Source organism: Vigna umbellata, chromosome 10 (genome assembly GCF_029865625.1).
Source record: "Vigna umbellata cultivar VRB3 chromosome 10, Vumbellata_1.0, whole genome shotgun sequence".
NCBI lineage: Eukaryota > Viridiplantae > Streptophyta > Magnoliopsida > Fabales > Fabaceae > Vigna > Vigna umbellata.
This window is the reverse complement of record NC_142174.1, coordinates 15,910,962-15,932,884: the sequence shown is the minus strand read 5'-3', so window position 1 is coordinate 15,932,884 and position 21,923 is coordinate 15,910,962. Positions and strand designations below refer to the sequence as shown.

Here is a 21,923-nt window from a genome sequence, read left to right as displayed (position 1 = left end):
TGTACAATAGAAATGTTTGGCACAAACTCGTACTTGCTATTTACATTATTACTTACCACATTATTCGTAAGTATAAGAAACCGATTCAGATTAATTACTACTCCTGAGTTTGACTCAATAATTGTGACTCGAATCTCATCGCATTTCTTGTGGCTTTTTCGTACAAAATAACTCTACTTTCACCGTTGACAAGTACGAGGGTAAAGGGAAAAAGATAGAACAACTGAAGGGGGAAATTTGTATACTCAGATCCTTCTTTTCGTTATTTATTTGTCATCATTTGACTACATCTTCCTGGTTCGTTCGCGTAGAGACAGTATAATACAGACATTATGCATATTATTATGAAAAGGGCAATTTGAGAAAAAAACGGATATTGTCTGCTAATTCATGTGTCGGCCGGTGTCTATGTATGGAATGAGTAGGAGAGGACAAAATTGTGGTTGGGTCATGACTCGTGAGTGTGGGATCTATTTTCTCTCCAAAGCCTTCTACATTGATGAGCAAGGAAGTGAACAGGTTCACGAACCAACACTTCCATGATTAAAATACAAAAGTTCGTCAAATTATTATGCATGAAATATTGTTACAGCTAGTTAGACCAAGTACCCCATCACAAACAACAACGTATACCAATATCATATCCTACTTCATCACAACAACGACCAAAAACTCGTCTTTTCCCTTTTTCATTTCTTTCTCTATAGTGGTGAAAATGGTTAGTCAGTGGTCACGCCAAAAGAAGAAAGAGGTTAGAAACTGAGAATTAATCCGTACGTGTTTTTCTGCACCAAGAAAATCAGTGCAAATTTTCTATGCTGCCTAGTCCATACGAAAGCGCGTGTTGATTAATAAAGAGCATACACAGCGAAAATGAGTAATTATAATGGGAAGTTACACAGCTGCTGTCAATTTAATGTGTCTATGTGCTATAGCTAGCTAGCTCTAGCTTCCTCTGCTTGAATAATATATATATATATATATATATATGCACATCTAAATCTACAATATTATTGACTTAAAAATTAATCTGGTGTCTCTTTTTGTTATTATTTCTTTCCAAACAAGATGGAAGACAAGGGATGTAGAAAAGAAGAAGAGTGTAGGCTAGGCTTACATTGGGTGCTTCTTGTTATTGTGCATCCAAACCTTGAAAACTTGTCTCTTTACGCCCGCTTGAGAACAAAATTGCTGTACCTCCTGCTCATTATGTTTCTGAATCTTCCAACCAATCTTTTCAGCAAACTCCATCATCCTATCCTTCTGGTGCTGAGAGAATTTAGTCCTAAACCTCTTCTTGGAAGAAAGTGGCGCCTGCACTGATAACTGTGCTCCTCCGGTGTTGGACTGAAACATGTTCAGATCTTCGCTTGAGGACTCAGCTGGGCCTCCAAAGGCCATCATCACTGGGGGAACCAGACTCGGTGTACCACTGCTACCAACTAATCTGTGATGATGGAGGGAAGAAGGAGAGGGTGTAGGGTAGTGAAGGTGCCCATTGTGCTTGTTGGGGTAGTAGCTGTGATAATTGGGAACATGTTGTTGTTGTTGCTGTACCAGTGACAGTGGCGGTGGTTGTTGTGGCTGTAACTCTCCGTCAACCTCTTTCCTGTGGAAGTTGCGGTGACACTCACACGCGGCGCATCTTAGTGATTCCAGCGTACCTTCTTCGCCACTTGCCATGAACTCTCCACAGCCATCCACCACGTGGCTCCCCATGCTTGCCGCGTGGTTCCGAAGACATTCTCGGTACCTGATCGACGGGGTTGAGGTTGAGGTTGAGGTTGTTGCTGCTGCTGGTGGTTGTGGTATTGTTGTTATGTGGGGGTGTGGTGTTCTTAGAGGATTCGATGTGGGAGCAATTGGGGTGGTTAGATCTGGATCTGGTGTGAGTGTATGAGGTTGACGAGGTGCAAGAGGAGGAGGAGGTGGTGGTGGGTAGAGATTATGGTGAGGTGGGTCGTTGAAGATTAATGTGTGAGTTTGATGAGGTGGTTGATGATGAGGTTGATCACGATCATGATGAGTGGTACTTCTTTCACCAAGTGTTGGAGAAGAGAGCTTGGAAGAGGAAGAAGAAGAATCTCTGTTGGGAAGGTTGTAACCTAAACTTGTTGGTATCTCTATTTCCTTATCTTGGCCTCCCATTTCCATCAGACTTTGCTTTCTGTGGGTTTCCAAGATCTACCAAGCTACGTTTGATCTCAACCCTCTATGCTCTCTCTAATTATGACAAGCTCTAATCTTTCCTAAACCATCATCATCTTCCTGATTTTTGCTTTAATTATGGTTGTAGATCTTCCTGTACCCTCCTCAACCCTAATTCATATTATCCCATCTAATACAACACCAGACTCAACCAAAGGCATAATTACTAGCACGCCCACAATTATTCTTTCCTTATTCTGATTTTGACGTTCTGGGTGCTAATCCCACCAACCAATTTTCACTAATCAATCCTATTCTCAGAAGTGAATCAGTGATTTAACTGTATATATAGCACCACTACAGCCAGGGAGGGAATAGCTTTATTATTATTTTATTTATTGGGGAAAAAACAAAGAGAAAAGGATAATATATTTTGGTAGAATAGAAAAACCTTATGGAATGAGACTACAACGGGGTCCCTAGAGACCCAGATAATCTATAAAAAAAAAATACTCACCTCTGTGGCTAGAATGTTAGACTGTGAAGACTTGAGGAGTAGAAGTAGAAAGCTGAATTGCACCAGCAAGAGAAAACAACACAAGAGGTTGGGAAACACAAAGAGTAAATTGTGAAAGAGTTAAGGTTGATTAGGAAATAAGAAAGGGATGTTATGAGTTAATGTTGGATTAGAGGAAGTGGTGTGGAAAAGTTGGTGTTAGGGTGGGAAGAGGGGGAAGAAGAGTGTTGTTTCCTACCAGCCATCCAGGCCCATAAAAACCAAGTAGGAAAGGAACAGGGGAAGAGGTTGTTTTGAACTCAGAAGGAGTGATGGCTAGTACAGTAGTACTGCAAGAATTTGTCTTGCAGAACAACCGACAAGTTCATGTTGGTCCTCTCCCACAGCCTGCACCCTGGTCCAGTTTTTAATGATTGCCTTTCTCACACAATCTCTCCAATACCCTTCAAATGAATGTGTGTCCCAAACCAGCATAATTCAGTACAAATTAAAGGGAGAGGAGAGCATTATCCTACAATTAACCTTATATGCACAAGTTTATGGAGTAATGAGACATACAAATGATAGTGATAACCCAAATTAGAATAAGATAATTTATTGAAGATAAAGATGAATAGAATCCAAGAGGAAATTAAAGGGAGTGAATGGTTGCTGGGCCACTACTACACACACAGCCTTGTCTTGTTATGGTGTGTCAGATTCTCTCTCTCTCTCTATCTATCTATCTCTCTCTTTGTATTGTTGTTGTGTTGTGTTGGTGAGTTTGTGCGCCTGCTGCTGCATTATCTGCAGCCCACTATTTTGTTGGACCAATGCCTCACTTTACTTACCATCTACCTTCTTTCACGATGCAATTGATGCCTTATTTGCTACCTTTGTTAGCATCTTCTTTCACATTTCTCTTTCAGGCATCAATTTGTGCTCGTTTACTTTCTAGTACACTCTCTCCTTGCCCACTACTACCATCAAAAAGACACGCCCAAATCTATATATTTTTCACTTTTCCATCTTTCTTTCATACTTACACTTCTTTTTTACTTTAAATTTCAAACCATGATTTCATACCCCCGGCTTTCACTTCTTAAATACATCCAATGATTATACTAACAAATATCTTTCGGTTTAATACATTATATATATGAGCATTTTTTTTATGTTACAAGTAAAAATGGACAGTTTGATTAATTGTTAATTGGAAAATCAAACAAAATTTTAATTGTAAATTTCATTATTAATATCCTATGACCGACCCATTCACTGAGTGGTGAGGGTCGTTTCCACCTCAATTACTTCTACAAACTGAATGGTTATTTTAAAGAGCAAGTCCGCATTTGATCAAATATCTATTAGACATCTACGTTACAAAATGAATACATTTACATGTAAAACACATTTATCAGTTTTTGTATTGTGATTAGGTCAAATCCAACTAAAATTACTAGTGAAGCAAAGAGATAGGTGATGCATTCATTGTAAATTTAAGGTTTAGTACCTCCTTTGGTCCCTCGAAAGAGGGCAAATTAAATGTTCAATTGGGTCCTACCTTTTTTTAGAAGTTTAATGTGGTCCCAAATTTTGTAAAAAGTGTGCAATCAAGTCCTTTTTGGAAACGGCGTTGATTTTTTAACAGAGCAGCTGACAGGGTGGACTGAAGTTAGCTACGTGGCTGTGAGAGGGTAATACGTGGCTGTGTGAGGGTGATACGTGGCTGTGTGAGGGTGATACGTGGCATTCATCTTGTTCTTGTCACCCAAAATGATCACGGCATTCAGGAATCATGTTATTTAGAAGGAATAGAATCTGCTAGCCGAATTCCATACGCAAACATACAGAGATGAATCTATTGTTAGCAAACATAGTATACTTGAATTTTTTTTTGCTTGAGTTCCCCTCATTCCAAGACCAAGGACCGCCGCTGAAGGAATAAACCAGAAGCTCCGTCCTTCGCCGCCGACGAACCAGGTCGAAGAAGTCGAACCATACCGCGAGGCCAGCCTTTCACCTACAGAAAACCAGAACCAAAAACAAAAACCAAAACCCAGAGATCCAGCGGCCAACCTTGGCGAAGTTTCTTTGATCTCCGCAAACCTGTCGCTCGAGACCCACCGCGCGAACCACCATCGAAACCCCAAGGGTCGCGCCTTTGCCGTTGTGTCGCTCACAAGCTCCGTCGCCGCGGACCACCCCAAAGCTGTCGCGAGTTGTCCCAACGTGAGAGAAAGGAAGCTGCCATATGTATGCAGAGCAGCGCCGAAGGAGAAGAAGAGAAGGGAAAACTATATCTTTCCCTCACATGAGCGTGACGAAGCAGACATAAGAAGAAGAGGGTAGAAAGAAATTGGGATTTCCAATTTAGGGTTCATAATCCTTTCAGATTGGGAGTTTTCCCTTTTAATTCTAATTTTAATTAGGTTCCTAATTTTCAAATTTAGGATTTTTCGAATTAGGAAAACCACGTATTACCCTCTCACAGCCACGTAGCTAACTTTAGTCCACCCTGTCAGCTGCTCCGTTAAAAAATCAACGCCGTTTCCAAAAAAACTTGATTGCACACTTTTTACAAAATTTGGGACCACATTAAACTTCTAGAAAAAGGTAGGACCCAATTGAACATTTGCTCCCTTTCGAGGGACCAAAAGAGGTATTAAACCTAAATTTAAAATCCGACTAAAATTACTTTCGAAACCTAAAGGTGAAGCAAAGAGATAGGTGATGTATTCTTTGTAAATTTAAGATTTTACTATAACCGAATAGTTATATAATTAACTTAAGCATGAGATATTAAGGATTTAGAAAAACTTTGCAACAAAAACCTAGGACAATGTTGAGAGACTTGAAGAAAAATGTAAAATGAGTGTTTTGATTGTGATTTATTAGTTTTTCTTTTTCATTTTCAAGTGCGTTCCTCGCTCTAAAGAAAAGTATTTTCATGATATATTGATATAAAGGGACGTGTTCATATAATATATCTATATTGTATTGTTTATGATGACTTGTGCTGTGTTTTTCCCCCACACTTTAACCAAAAAAAATGTTTATCAGTTACGATATTCGGTAGTGTGTAATACATATTCTTTTCAACAGGATGATTTGGCTTAAGCAAATTCTTAAGTTAAAGTTTGTAAAATATGCAATATATATACCAAAAGTAAATAAAAGCAGAAGCGGAATCACAGTACAAGTAATATGGTCTAAGTTAGTTTAAAATAATTTTATATATATTTCCTTAAAAATTAACACTGTTATTTATTCTTACATTCATGAGTTTAATATGGAGTTATTTTCTTTTTAATTTCCTTAAGAATAAACCTCTTTTAAATTCTAATTAGACCCAGGAAATATCGTTGTCAATGATTCGTAACATAAGGGGAAAATATGCGATGAAATCTTCTGAGTGAACTGGAATAAGAAAAAAGTTGTCAACTAATAGATCTTTGGAGATGCTATTTGATTTTCTTTACATTTTAGGTAAAAGAAAAGTTTAAGGCTTTTCACAACATTTTATAAATTAAAGTCCTTCAAAACCTAAAATAAGTTTATTCGAACAAGTTAATTTTTATAATACATACATACATACATATATATATATATATATATATATATATAATTCTTCCAATAAAATAACTATAAGGCTCAGTTTTTCAGATAAAATGATCTCAAAACAACAGAACTAATCTGACGCTAATCAATCTATTATATATTAATATGTTTAAACTAACTTAGTTTATAAATAAGAAAAATTAATCCAGATTGGAACTTCAATTTGTGATGATTATGTTTAGATATCTTTTTAATGAAATGGAAAAAGAAAACATAAAATCGGTCAATATCACACTTCGACAAGTCCTTCTCATTACTTCAAACATACAATCCTAATTTATTTTATATTACTTCAGTTTTTGTGTCTATCATAATTCTTTATTTATTTTTTTCATCAGCCCATTTGCTAATTTATTATTAATTATTTTTTGTCTTTTCTTTCTCTTGTATCCCTTTCTCCCTGAGATGTATAGATTTCGAGAGAGATTGAAAAAATCTTTTTGGAATAACATGATGACATTGCATGCCATGCCAAACTTTGTTGAGAGAAAAAACAGTACGTTTTTTTTTTATCATTGATTTGAAAAGTAATCATATATAGAAATCTATGGTAGAGAAGTAAAGTTATTATTGTTGTTATTTTAATGCGAGGAATGCATCTCTAACATTTTCCATGCATAAGCATAAAATGAATATAATATCACGTAACATCACCTCAAACACGTAGGAATCATATCTTATCGTACTTGTTTAAATAAAAGGAATTACGGAACTTAAATAATTGTCATTTCTCAAAAAGAGTATCTAACTACTTGTGCAAAGTAATTAAAAAACATTTTTTTTCTTACATTTTTTAAGGAAGATCAACTTAACAAAAGCTATTACATAAAAAAGCTTGTTGCTTTTATTTAATTTTATAAAAATAAAAGAAAACTTATCAATATTGGAGAGAGTAATCAAATGGAAGAAGGAATGTAAGAAGAAAATAAATTAGTTTAATAAATTAAATAACAATTAAGTTTAACAATATTTTAACTTTAAATAGATACAGATTAAAAATAATACTTGAAATTGGAGAAGTTAAATTCAGGAATATTTATTATTGAGTGGAGTTAGAAGATGATCACAAGTTCAAATCCTCTAAAGGACATTTATGGCTTAAATTTGAGACAAATCATGAAGGGACAAGGAAAAGAAAAACGTAATTTCTTTATTTTTCTTTTATTTTGTGCAACTGGGAAGGGAGGGAATAATAGAGGTGGACTTCAATTTCACGTGTCTATCTAATTTTGATGGAAGATGAAGAAATATATTTTTGTAATAGTCTTTAAGTTATATGTGTTATTGTATTAGTTTTTTGTTTCACTTTTTCTGAGGTTAAATGAGAAAAAAAAATTATATAATTTTTATTTATTTATTTATGTATTTCATCTATGACCCTAAAGAAAGCATATAGCCTTTAAGTTATAAGCAACAACCCACATTTTCTAGTAATTAAAATTTACTAAACTACCTTTATATGAAAAATGAAATTTGGTAATGTAATAAACTTTAAGTAATAAAAAGATATAGAAGCCAAAATAATTTAATATAATGATTCAATGCAGCAACCAAAGTTTAAATTGTAAAATGACGACCAAAAAACCGACAACAGATCATATCGAACAATTATGAAATTTTGCACCTAAAAATCACCGTTTTATTTGTCTATTTTTAATTTTTTTTTTAATATAAACTAAAAAAGAGTATCGGAGAATGTAAAATACATAATTTACTTAGAAAGAAAGCATTATTAATTAACATCACCCTTGATGTTTTTAACCAAATGAATGTTGGAAAGAAAAAAAGAAAAACTTTTCAAGTACGACGCATCGTTTTTTGTCGTCTAGTTTTTGTCTGATTGCGAACTGTTGTGTGTATCTATCTATCTCTTACATATCTACGTAATACCAAGGACCTCATCACCCTTTCTCTCTCTCTTTTTCGGGTTCAGAGGAGAGATTCTTCTCTCTTTTTTTTCCTTTTAGAATATGGTACAGGATAGGATCCAGTTTTTTTTTTTTTTTTTATGCACAAAAATAACATTCCCATAATACACTATTTTTACTTTAATCACTAATAATTACTACAAAAAAGCCGAAATGGTTTTCATATGGGCCCTGCAGAAACGACAAAACCCACTAAGCAAAGCCCAAAAGACTCAGTGATGGACCGTCTCACAAGGCCACGAAATATGTATAATTGACTTGTACGAGGCTTGTATGATAAAACTATATGTAAAATAAGAGAATTTCTTTCACCACTACAATTTTTTTTCCTTGTAATAAAATTTCAAAATTATACCTGTGCTGTAATTATAGTTTTGGATTATACAATATGTAGATATTCTTGATTTTATAATCTAAAAACTTAAAAACATTATATTTATACATTCTAAATTATATAATTTGTAATACAAATTAATATTTCAGATTGTATAACATTTTACATAGAAAAGTAAAATAAATTCTAGATTAATCCATAACAAAAATTTATATTTTAAATTGTACAATCTTTAATTTAAATTTAGAAAACAATCTTAAATATAAATTATATTATCAGTAATGCAAATTTACATTACAAACGGTAAAGTGATACTTAATGCCACCATTTGTGTTTTATACCCAACTTCTTCCATGTGTTTTATACCCAACTTCTTCCATTAATTGTGTTTTATACTCATCTTCTTCCACTATGGATTGTATTTTACTTACATTACATGTGTATTGTGTTTTATACCCATATTATTTCATTTCACATGCAAGAGTAGATGACAACGGGTCGGATCGGGGATGGATAATGTCTAACCGCAACCTGACACGACAAAAAAAAACACCATCCGCACGGATACCTGCTTAAAAACTATTTGTGGATATTTTAAAACCCGCAGATACTTGCAAATATTTTAAAAAGTATATTTTTATAAATTATTAAAATAAAATTACAAAAAATATATAAAATATAATATAAATTAAATTAATTATAAATTAAAATTTAATTTTAATTAAATTTAATCTTATAAAATATAAATTAATGTTAATTTTAATTAAATTTAACTTAATAAAATATAAGTTAAATTTTTATTTTTATTTTTTGCGGGGTAGTGGATATTCCCAAGTACGAGTAGTATAATATTCGCACCTAACTTGTTTATAAGCGGATATTAAAATATCCGCTATCCGCAGTCCGCATGTAGTAAATATTTGCGGGTATTAACTATTCGTCGCGAGTTTTATCCTTATGCATAAGTATATGCGAACCACACAAAAATGATCAATATTGAAAGATGGAGGGAGGTGCAAGGGTATGTGCTAAACATGGAGGAATGACCAAAGTTGAAGATGGTGGAGGTGGATGAAGAACATGAGGGTAGAGATGGAGGGAAATATGGAATTGCGGTGGTGGTGGAAGAGGGAAAAAGATAAGGTAAATTTGTCTTTTATTTTGTTTATGGAGGAGAAAAAAGAATGTATGGAGGTACATGAAGAAATACCCGTAAAATGAACTTGTAAACTATACCATTCATGAGTATTACTTCTTGACTACTTGATAAACTAGCTAAAAATTGTAAAACTAATAGAACGAATTAAAAAATTGCTGAATAGAGTTATTTAATGAGCTATTTTGCAGACAAATATTTTATACTTAATTATTTGAGATAAAATGGAATTTCAAATAAATCAGCAAAGACAAAAAGTATAAATTAACTTATTTTATAATTTACTTAAAATAAGTCACAAATGCGAGGTACTAAATGAAAACAAAGCTAGAAGTAGGTTGTATAAAGTCGAGTCAAAATTGTTCATACTCGTTTTTATTTTTCTTAAAATAAAAACAAATAAACACTCCACATAATGTCTTGCAACGAAATCACAACTTTGAATAGATAAATTTCCCAAACTTATAGATTGTTTTTGAAATCAGATTTTGCTATGTAAACTCATCATCTGGCACGTACTTTGGTCAGTTTTTGGTACCTGGCAATGGAAAAACAGAGGAAAGAAATTGCTTGAGGCTCTTATTATAGAGCCAGGGTCGCTCCAGGTGAACCAGGTGACCCGCACTCTTTATGCCTTCATATGTCGCATTATTTCCCACCTTCCTGTCACATGTTACACAGCAAAAAAAATCAGATAGCATTAATTAGAGGCAATAGGTTGATTATCATTGTGTTCAACCCTTCTCGGCTGTATTGTATAATCATTTAATGAATAGTATATGCTTTATTAGACTGGCACGTTGATTTGACTTACAAGTTGAATCATGCAAGGTCTATAAAAAGAAAAAAGGAAACACGCTCACATAGTATGAGATGAAGTGAGTTTCTAATTTTTTCATACACTTGGTGGGCAACCACCGAATGAAATTTGCAAACGTTAATAGGACACATCTTCTGATTTAAATTTTTAAATGACTTTATCATATAAAAAAAATGATCTTATTTTTTTATTTGCAATTAAAACTTTGTCAATGTTTGTGAATACAGAATACCAGATTGTGAGAAAAATCATTGTGAAGAGATGCTATTTCTGCGGTTTGAATTTCTTACTCTTTCATTTTCTGCGCAAACTCTAGTTTAAAAATTTTGTCATCCTCACCCCATAGAAGATGTATTCGCTGCAAAGGAAGAAGTGAAATACTGAAGTTAACATGAGGAAAAGATGAAGACTAAGAAAGAATTTGAATGAAGATGAAGATTATACCTGGTGAAATTTTGGGATTTTGATCTCTTTGTAGCTAATGACTAAGGCCTCCAACAGCTCAGCTCGCTCCTTCCTATTTGAGTACATTGCCTGCAATTGATTGTGCTTACACACTAAGGAAGTAAGCTTTCAAATTCAAACAAAAACTCTTTGTTTTCAAATATCCTTTTATAAATTTCAGCATAACATTTTCTTCAAATATCTTTATTTAATAAATATGAAAAAGTTATAATAATGAATAAAAAAATATAATAACTCATAAATATTAAAAAATAAAGGTATATATATTAAATAACTAATTTAAAGTTACCTTTTAAAAAATAAATAAAAAAACTCCTTAAACAAAAGGAGTAGAGAGTATAATAAAATTAAGGATAGAAATCTCAAAGTGAAACCAATCCTCTTCGTCTTATATGGTAAGTTAAAAATGGGCTATCTCAGTTTAGTTCATTGTTTTTATAATCTTATAATCTTATTCATTCTACAACATGCTGATGAGTTGACTTTACTTTCTTAATTTATTTTATGAAAAGAAAATATTTCAATACGATTTTACATTCATTTTCATTTTATATATTATTTTTACTCTCCCACTTAAAAGAATATTAAATACGCATAGGTAATCTTATTTTACCATTATTCTTATTTTATATGTTATTCATTTGATACATATTTCATTAATCATTATTATAAATATAATAAGTAAAATAAAGACTAGAAAAAGAAATTAATTACATATTTAAATTATTCAAACATTACTAAAAGCTTTAAAAATAAGTATAATAAAAAATGATAAATAATTATATTGATAGATCACGGATTTATATATGCCTTTGTTTATTTTTCGTTAGTAAAGCCATTAAGTGTGCTTTAAGAAATCACAAATAAACTCTATTTTGCATTTTTTACATTAATTGCTTTATAATATTCTTATTCTCGTAAACATAACCAATTTTATTAATCCATAACATAGAACAAAATAACCAAATGAGTATTTAGTCTCCGTAATGAAATATTATATAAAATGTAATTACCATATTATGAAAATTGATTAGAGAATATGTTTAGAACTATTTGTTATACACACACATCTTTTATAATTTTAATATACAATTTAGTAATTATGTTTTTCATTTTAATAATTGTTATAAAATTAAATTTCTGATAATAAGTATTTTTTTATCGTAAAGGAAGGTAACACTAAAAAACATAAAGGCTTACTTATACTTCCTTTAGTAAATTAATGTTCTATGTAACACCTTTTCAACTCCTACAAATAATTTGTATTTATAATACAACATCATTTTAAAACTAGATATTTGTTGACAGTTATATGCTCGGATTTCTAATTACATTCAAATTTGCAGCATTTTTTAATATTATAAAACAGAAATTTAATATTATTTCAAAATTATTTTTGTTAATTTTCTCTACTAATCTATAATAAACTTAAAAATATATATACATGTTAGAGAATTTATTATATTATCTTTATTTTGCTGATTGCCCAAAGCTAATTTTTGTTGTTATTTTCTCTTGCCATTATATCATATTACTTATATTTTGTCAGAATAATTATAGATGATACATTTTTATTTTTATTTAATATACATTACAACTGATAATAAAAAAATATTTTTTATACATTTAAAAATAAAAAATAAAATAATGTTAAATAAATATAAAAAAAATCTGTGTTTGTGAAACTATCGTCTGATTAAGATGTGTTGGCACTTCTCTGCAGACACTTTGTGGTAGGTTTCGTTTTTATCCAAATCTTCACTATGTGACGATAAAAATAAAAGATTAGGTGGTGTGTTGTTTTTCTTATAGTTTGATTTTGTTTATTTGATTTTTAAGGGGTAAGTGTTTTACTTTTCTCTTTTTAAGTTAGAAAAGCGTTTTTTGTTTTTTATTGACTTGAAGATTCTTTTTATTATTAACATTTTCACTGCAAATAAATTTTTATTCTCTATAATTAGCTTTCCTTAATCGTTAAGATGTTTGTTTTAAAGAATTGATTTGGAAAAAATAAATGGATAAATTTGAGGGATTTGAGAATGAGTTTATTGTTATTCTCGTAGGAAATTTAGAAGTGAGAGAGAATTTAAAAGTAAAATTTATAAAATTTAGTGTAGAATTTCACCGATGTAACAGATAAAAAAATATTATTTAATTGATAAAAATTGAAGATTATCAAAACATTCGTAATTATAAAAGTAATATAAAATAATATTTGTTAACATTATATTTAATTGTAAAAATATTTATAAAAAAAATAATTTTTAAAATGTAAAAGAAAATGTAATTTAATAAATTGAAGTAATTTTTTTAAATATAGTATATTTTAAAAAACACAGGGGAACCGAATCCATGAGAAGATAACCGAACACAACGTGAAGTGTATCTCATCTATGCACTGAAACCGAATTCATGAAGAGGGGATCGAATACAACATGAAGCTGTATCTCTTCTATACATTGGAACCGAATCCATGAAGAGAGAACCGAATATAAGATGAAGTTGTATCTCTTCTATACATTGGAACTGAATCAACGCCGGCATAACCGAATACACCCATTAGTTGTATTATGCAACATGGTGGAACTGAATACTCCCAACCCTGGAATCGAATCCACGCGTGAATAAAGTCCTTCCTCAACCTCCTCCAAACGTTAAGAAAAAAGGTTGTGGTATTTTACAAAGGACCGCGATATTCCAACAACATTTTCTTAACACATTTTTTACAACGTCAAGTGTCGTGCTTTCATTGGTTTGTTTTAAAAATAATATTTTATAAAAACCTTCAAAATGGAAGTCCGTAACCCTTCTTTTAACTGAAAATCCGAAAATACCCCTTTCTCTATTTCATTGGAGACAAAGGTCCCTTCTCGTGAAGGTCCAAGGTCACGTTTCGCAGAGAAACTTTTATGCGTGCCTTAGAGGACCAAGAATTTCTAATTGAAGAACTTAAAAGGAGGGTTGCAAGTTTGGAGGCACAATTGGCTGAAGAGAAGGCAAGAAGGCAAAACAAAGATGACGTTGGACAAAGTGTGCCGCGTAGAGAACCATCCGTGAACACTGGTTTTGTATCCCCTACTGACATTGACGGAAATGAACAACCTTTGAAGACGTATGTTAGGGTTCGTTACAAGGAAAGAGCACTTAGGACTCCATACACCAGAACCGTAGTGCTTAGAATAAAAAATGAGTGATATGTGTATTTAGTTGATTAATGGAAAGTAAATGATAATTGTAATAATTGTAAATAGATTAAGAAAACAAAGTGTAATGTATCGGATTTAGTTCAATGATATAAAATTTGAGTTTTTGTTTGAATTGGTCTCATATTTTATTTTTTCAATACCATTGTTATTATGAGTTGTGGGTTTGTGGATTTCAGAATGTGGTCAAGTTTAGTGTCTCCTAAGTTGCAGACTTGTTTGTAAGATGTTGGTGTTTGAGTGGTCATTCTGGGTAACATGGGTGACCAATGTCAAAACCAGTTCATTTGAATGACAATTTGAGTGGGGGTGATGTGATGTGAGGCCAAGGAGTGTGGAGTGACCCCTCATCACTTGGAGGACCAAGCTGTGCAAGGGATGACTGAGGGTGTTGAATAAATGCTCTGGTAATCGTTTACAACTTCCTGGTAAACGATTACCCGAGAGAAAATGAGATTTTGTACAGAAAGTCCAACTGAGGTAGTCAGTCAGGTTAACAGGGGTGACCATTGTCAAAAAAATTGGGTTTGAGGCACTTTTGCACTTGTCTGAGGCTGTTCCTGGTGTTTCAAGGGTGGGAGAGGGTGGTTAGTGATGTGATGATGTCCCAAGGAGGGTGGAGTAACACCTCATCAGTTCGAGGAACCAGCTGTGCAAGGGATGACTGAGAGTGTTGAAAAAAGGCTGTAGTAATCGTTTACAACCTCCTCGTAAACGATTACCCGAGAGAAAATTGGATTTTGTACAGAAAGTCCAACAGAGGTAGTCAGTCAGGTTAACAGGGGTGACCATTGGAAAAAAAAGTGAGTTTTAGGCACTTTTGCACTTGTCTTAGGCTGGTCCTGGTGTTTCAGTGGTGGGAGAGAGTGGTTATAGATGTGATGATGTCCCAAGGAGTGTGGAGTGACCCCTCATCAGTTGGAGGAGCAAGCTGTGCAAGGGATGACTGAGAGTGTTGAAAAAAGGCTGTGGTAATCGTTTACAACCTCCTAGTAAACGATTACCCGAGAGAAAATTGAATTTTGTACAGAAAGTCCAACAGAGGTAGTCAGTCAAGTTAACATGGGTGACCATTGTCAAAAAAAGTGAGTTTTAAGCACTTTTGCACTTGTCTTAGGCTGGTCCTGGTGTTTTAGTAGTGGGAAGTGATGTTTTGGCACCCCATGATGGAGGGAAAAAACAATGTTTATGAGATGAACAACTTGGGTGAGATAACATGCTGTCAACTTTGACCTTTACTAGCTATTTTACTGATAACTTTTCCCACTGACCTCCAAATGATGTGATTCTTTTTTTATTAGAAACTAGACTCAAAAATCTTTCCAATGACTACTAATTTGTAATTTGTGGACATCTGAGTTGGTACATTTTATTCTTTAAAGTTAGCGTTTCATATATTTTTGCCAACTCTGACATTTGCTTGTTCTTTTGCTCATAACTTTCTCCACCGAACTCCAAATGAGTTGATTCTTGTTTTGTTTGAATCTATACTCAAAGACCTTTCAAATTATGCCTTAGAAATCAAGTTTACACCTTTTTTGACACTGTAATCGATTACAAGGACACTGTAAACGATTACCGAGAGAAAATTAGATTTTGTACAGAAAGTCCAACATAGGTAGTCAGTCAGGTTAACATGGGTGACCATTGTCAAAAAAAAGTGAGTTTTAAGCACTTTTGCACTTTTCTTAGGCTGGTCCTGGTGTTTCAGTGGTGGGAAGTGATGTTTTGGCACCCCATGATGGAGGAAAAAAACAATGTTTATGAGATGAGCAACTTGGGTGAGATAACATGCTGTCAACTTTGACCTTTGCTGGCTATTTTACTGATAACTTTTCCCACCGACCTCCAAATGATGTGATTCTTTTTTTATTAGAAACTAGACTCAAAAATCTTTCCAATGACTACTAATTTGTAATTTTTGGACATCTGAGTTGGTACAGTTTATTCTTTCAAGTTAGCGTTTCATATATTTTTGCCAACTCTGACCTTTGCTTGTTCTTTTGCTCATAACTTTCTCCACCGAACTCCAAATGAGTTGATTCTTGTTTTGTTGGAATCTATACTCAAAGACCTTTCAAATTATGCCTTAGAAATCAAGTTTACACCTTTTTTGACATGTAATCGATTACAAGGACACTGTAAACGATTACCCGAGAGAAAATTGGATTTTGTACAGAAAGTCCAACAGAGGTAGTCAGTCAGGTTAACATGGGTGACCATTGTCAAAAAAAGTGAGTTTTAAGCACTTTTGCACTTTTCTTAGGCTGGTCCTGGTGTTTCAGTGGTGGGAAGTGATGTTTTGGCACCCCATGATGGAGGAAAAAACAATGTTTATGAGATGAGCAACTTGGGTGAGATAACATGCTGTCAACTTTGACCTTTGCTGGCTATTTTACTGATAACTTTTCCCACCGACCTCCAAATGATATGATTCTTTTTTTATTAGAAACTAGACTCAAAAATCTTTCCAATGACTACTAATTTGTAATTTTTGGACATCTGAGTTGGTACAGTTTATTCTTTCAAGTTAGCGTTTCATATATTTTTGCCAACTCTGACCTTTGCTTGTTCTTTTGCTCATAACTTTCTCCACCGAACTTCAAATGAGTTGATTCTTGTTTTGTTGGAATCTATACTCAAAGACCTTTCAAATTATGCCTTAGAAATCAAGTTTACACCTTTTTTGACACTGTAATCGATTACAAGGACACTGTATACGATTACCATAGTGTTTTTTCTACAGATTGGCTCTGCACTTGTCCAACTTGGTCCCCTAAGTAAGAATGGCTTCTTCTCCACTTCTTGGGGTCACCTCCCATCAATTTCCACTCTCTACCTCGACTGAAACACCAACACCAAGTAAATACAAGTGGACTTGTGCCTGAAAGTAACAATTTTTACCAATGATCACCCATGACACCACAGCTGAGTACTTCAGTTCAACTTTCTGTACAAAACAGTGACTTCTCTCGTGTAATCGTTTAACAGGCCACTGTAAACGATTACAACAGTGTTTTTTTTGTAGATTAGCCATGCACTTCTCCAACTTGGTCCCTTCAGTAAGAATGGCTTCTTCCCTACTTTTTGGGGTCACCTCCCATCACCTACCACCCTCTACCACCAGTCAAACACCAGCACCAAGTAAATACAAGTGGACTTGTGCTTTAAATTAACAGTTTTTGCCAATGATCGCCCAGGACACCACAACTGACTACTTCAGTTCAACTTTCTGTACAAAACAGTGATTTCTCTCGTGTAATCGTTTACGAGGCCACTGTAAACGATTACGACAATGTTTTTTCTGCAGATTAGCTCTGCACTTGTCCAACTTGGTCCCCTCATTAAGAATGACTTCTTCCCCACTTCTTAGGGTCACCAAACATAACCTCCCAACCAGTAATGACTCTTAAATTCACTTGTATGGTTTTTTGGTCAACAAATTCCACAACTTATATTCATTTCTGAAACCATTACCTACATTTTAAATACTTATTAATATTTTGCGGTCTTTTTTCAATATAACACCTTTGTTCATTATAACACACATAACGTAAAAAGAATTAAATTCATGACACCCAAACCGCCACCAAACTTCGAATCAGAAAAAAATACAAGAATAGGGTTAGAACGACAGAGAAGATAGAGGTTAGATCGAGAGAGAAGATAAAAGGGATGAAAGAAGTGTAGAGGTGAGAGCAAAAAAACGAAAACCGCGAAACCAAAAATGTTAAACTTGTAAACTTTTCTTCCAATTTTGCCCTTAGTCAGATAACCTCTCTCTATTTTTTTTTATTAAATTTGACCAATGCAAAGACGCCACCTGGCGTTGTCAAATTGTTGGCAAAAATTTGTTGTCGACATATCATTTTTCTTTTACAAAAGTTTGAGAGTATGAGTAACATTTTATATGGAATCTGCTCAAATCTTTAACAAATGAGCGAGATAAGAAAAAACTGTGAATCCTACAAATTTTCGCAAATGTATCTTTGTTGATTTGTCCAAACAAACACATATTATCTCTCAAATCCATCATTCGTAATCTTCTTCAACATTTAACTCCTCTCATACGAACACATCATAAATATTCATAGGTAGTGTTATGTTTATTTGTTTATTTATTACTATTTTATTTTTTTTTTTCTAAAGAACAGAGGTGAGTGTTTTATTTTTCTTATATGAATGTTTCATTTTTATTTCAAGTTTTTTTTATTGATTACTAACTTTTTTATTTATGTACGAAATATTAAAACAAAATGTTAGAGTATTAAAAGCAAAAGGTAAGAGTTTCGAGTTTTAGATTTGTAAAAGTTTATTTATAGACACGTATTAATTTTTATTTTTTAACTTTTGATAAATCTTATCAAAGACAAGAACTGCGTTTCATTTCTGAATTTACAAATAAACCCATTTGCTTATTCATAGCATTATTTATGAAAATTGAATTTGAAAAAAATGTCTAATTTTAAATTTAAATTAATTAAATTATAAACATTTGAACTTTGTTTTAGAAAAACATAGATTTTAAAAAAATAATAAATTTGATTATTTAAATTTAGATCTATAAAATTGAAATTAATTATTTTAAATAATAAAAATTTATAATTTAAAATCATTCTTTATACTTAAAGTGAATTTATATTTAATTTAATTATAATTAATTAAACTTACATAAAAAATTTCGAAATTAAATTAATGTATATTTTAACTAAATGTTAAATATAAGATCTTATATTATACCATATTTTATTACACTATGTCATAATTTTAAGAAGAGTCATAATTTCTTAATATAAATGTTAACTTAACATTGGACTCTTCACTTTAAAAATTTTAAAATTAGAAAAAATAATGAATTTATCACTTAAAAACAAAAAATTTAAAATATAAAAAAATTAAAACTTAATATATTAAATATTCTTGACATTTCACATATAATATTAGAAGAAGTAATAAATTTATTAACTTAATATATTAAATATTGTTCTTAATAACTATTTTAAATATATACATTTATTTATTTAAAATAATACTTTAATTAAGTTTATAAACAATAACATATATTTATAAATTAATTTAATATTCATAAATCACACATAAAAAGTTAAATATAATATTAAAATAACATACTTAAAAAATCACATTCAAAATTTTACATAATTTTAATCAAAACATGAATTTAAAAATAAAATTACAAATTACAACAAAAATATATAACATAATCATTATTTCAATGCCCTCATAAAATACTAATATTTTTATCCATTTCAAAATGTCAATATATTAAAATAAATATTAAAATATTAAAACTATTTACAAAAATAGTATTCAAAATTAATCTTTTTATTATGCGTTGAATTATTTTTCTAAATTTTTTGTAGTTATTAAAATTATTTCTTATACTATACACATCATCAATTAAAATATTATTAATAACATTAAAGTAATATCAATAATAATACATCAACTAAATTATAAAAATACTTTATTAGTAACATAATAAATATAAATTTTTTTAATTTAATAAACTATTAACACAAATAAAGAGAAATAGTAAAATAATAAAAATACATTCATTTGACTCTTCTTCAATAATAATAATAATAATAATAATAATAATAATAATAATAATATATTAGAATTCTAAATTAAAAATAATATAAATATAATTAAAATATTATTATTTTGAATTTCATGATATCATCCTCCACACCTAAAAGTATCCACTGTTTTCAAACCAGTTTATTCTTAAAGAAGAAATATGCAAGGAAATGCAAAGAACGTGATGTGATTTACATGCGTAGAAGAGAAAGAAACCTGTAAGAAGTCTGCGTAGAAACGGTTGGGTAAGGAGAGGTTTCTGTAACAAGCAACGGAAAGAAGGGTCTTCAGTTCCCCAACGGACACCGGCAACAACATCTCCGAACACGACGAATACCCAATCCCTTCCACTGCTCTCGAAACTACAGAATCCGTAATAGCCACAACGGCGCCAGACACCACTGCACCCTCCACCATCTCAGCGTACATCTCAGCCATTTTCAACGCCACAAACCCTCCATAACTGAACCCAACCAAAACGCACTTCTCCACCCCGAGCTTCCCCAACCCTGCCGCCAAACACTCCGCTTGAAACTCCGGCGACCGTTCCGCCTTATCGGTGACGGATCCACCGAAGAAGAGAAGGTCCGGAACATAGACCGCGTAGTCTCTCGTCAAAGCTGCTACCTGACACTGCCAGTTGATGATTCCGTCGCCGCAGAAGCCGTGCAGGAGAACCACCACTGGTTTGGAAGAAAGGCATTTGGCGCTCGAGACGGCGTCGCATGGCCCCCAGAATTTTAGAACCGTCCCTGGCTCTATCTCCACCATATAAGGTGTCAACCCCACCGCCCTCAGTAGCCAATGCAACAACCAACCATATGCTGTTACAACGTTAACCATTTTCAGTCCCTCAATCTCTTCACCCACTCAGTAGAATACATTTCAATAGAAGTGAAATATTATGATACTTATATTGAATCGTTCTCTTACACCTCCATAGCTATGATCCTGCACCACCTTATTTACATTGTTGTCTTTTGATTTAAGAGAATTACATTTTTGTCTTTTGATTTGAAAGAAGTACGTTTTTGTCTTTTGATTTAAAAGAAGATTGGACCCGTATGAGTTATGATCGAGTATCAATGGTATTTACTTTTTACCAACCAATTAAATGAAGTTGTGTATGCATCTTTTTCACTTCTGTTTTTACTTACTTCCTTATTTTTCTTTTGTTTCCATTGTCCATTTTCGTAGTCTCCGTGGTAGTCCTAGTGGTACTAACTGTTGTCGTGGTGGTCTCTAATAATTATTTTTTAGACCGACATTAAACGTAAGTGGATCGACTTTCTAAAATCGGTTAAAAATTAAATATAATTAGAAATACATTTAATTCTTAATTGATTTTTTAAAATTTATAAATTCTTAATCGATCAAAATCGATTAAGAGTCAAACTTATTTCGAATTATGTTTCGTCCTTAACCGGTTTTAATGTAACATTTGCTGGATTTGAAAATTAATGGTTAATTATTATGTTTAAATTGAAAAATTAAAACATCTATATTTATCAAATAATGTTGTAACCAAAAGAGGTAAAAGTGTCCACCGCGTTGCATGTGATCATTGTGCAGTTAATTTAGAAAATATGGGGTCCATGTACGATCTTGTGGCAAGTGTTAGGATAAAATTTCATGTTAAATATTTTTAGATTACATTATCTTGAGCAATCCTCCCTCCATCTCACTCATTTATTTCTGCACCTCTTATTTTATACATTTGTCTTTTATTTATTAAATTATTTATTAAAATCAAATAAAAATTAATGATGAGTTAATAATTTCCTAACTATCAACAACCCTAATTCTCATTTTATTGTTCTACATGTACCCTTTCCTCTTCTTATTATTTTTGACTTTAAAATAAAATGATAGACAAATCAAAAAATAAAAGATATTCCAAAAACATATTCAATATTATTTTATCATAAAATATAACATAAAAATAAAATTTATAAAATATATAAATATAAAATATTAACACAAAACTATATAAAATATTAACCAAAATAAATTAAATATACTAACATAACATTTCATACATATATTTTTTTAAAAAATTTAATACTATAAATAAATATCAAAAATACTAAATAATAAAAAATATAAAGAAATACAATTTATAAATTTTAAACAAATTTAATTAAATATAAT

The 21,923-nt window shown here is 31.9% G+C and overlaps 2 protein-coding genes across 2 annotated transcripts; both read right to left on the bottom strand.

Annotated features, from left to right (window-relative positions):
* Positions 1 to 844: 844 nt before the first annotated feature.
* LOC148192018 (zinc-finger homeodomain protein 7-like) lies at positions 845 to 3,302 on the bottom strand. The gene has a single exon (XM_088100964.1). The coding sequence runs from the start codon at positions 2,152 to 2,154 to the stop codon at positions 1,114 to 1,116; it is 1,041 nt and encodes a 346-aa protein (XP_087957090.1). The 5' UTR covers positions 2,155 to 3,302; the 3' UTR covers positions 845 to 1,113.
* Positions 3,303 to 9,941: 6,639 nt separating this feature from the next.
* Positions 9,942 to 20,773, bottom strand: LOC148192017 (uncharacterized). Its single transcript, XM_088100984.1, has 4 exons — positions 19,989 to 20,773; positions 10,948 to 11,037; positions 10,794 to 10,861; positions 9,942 to 10,346 (listed from the first exon to the last, which is right to left on the bottom strand). The coding sequence occupies exons 1-4, from the start codon at positions 20,613 to 20,615 to the stop codon at positions 10,208 to 10,210; spliced, it is 924 nt and encodes a 307-aa protein (XP_087957110.1). The 5' UTR covers positions 20,616 to 20,773; the 3' UTR covers positions 9,942 to 10,207.
* Positions 20,774 to 21,923: the final 1,150 nt, after the last annotated feature.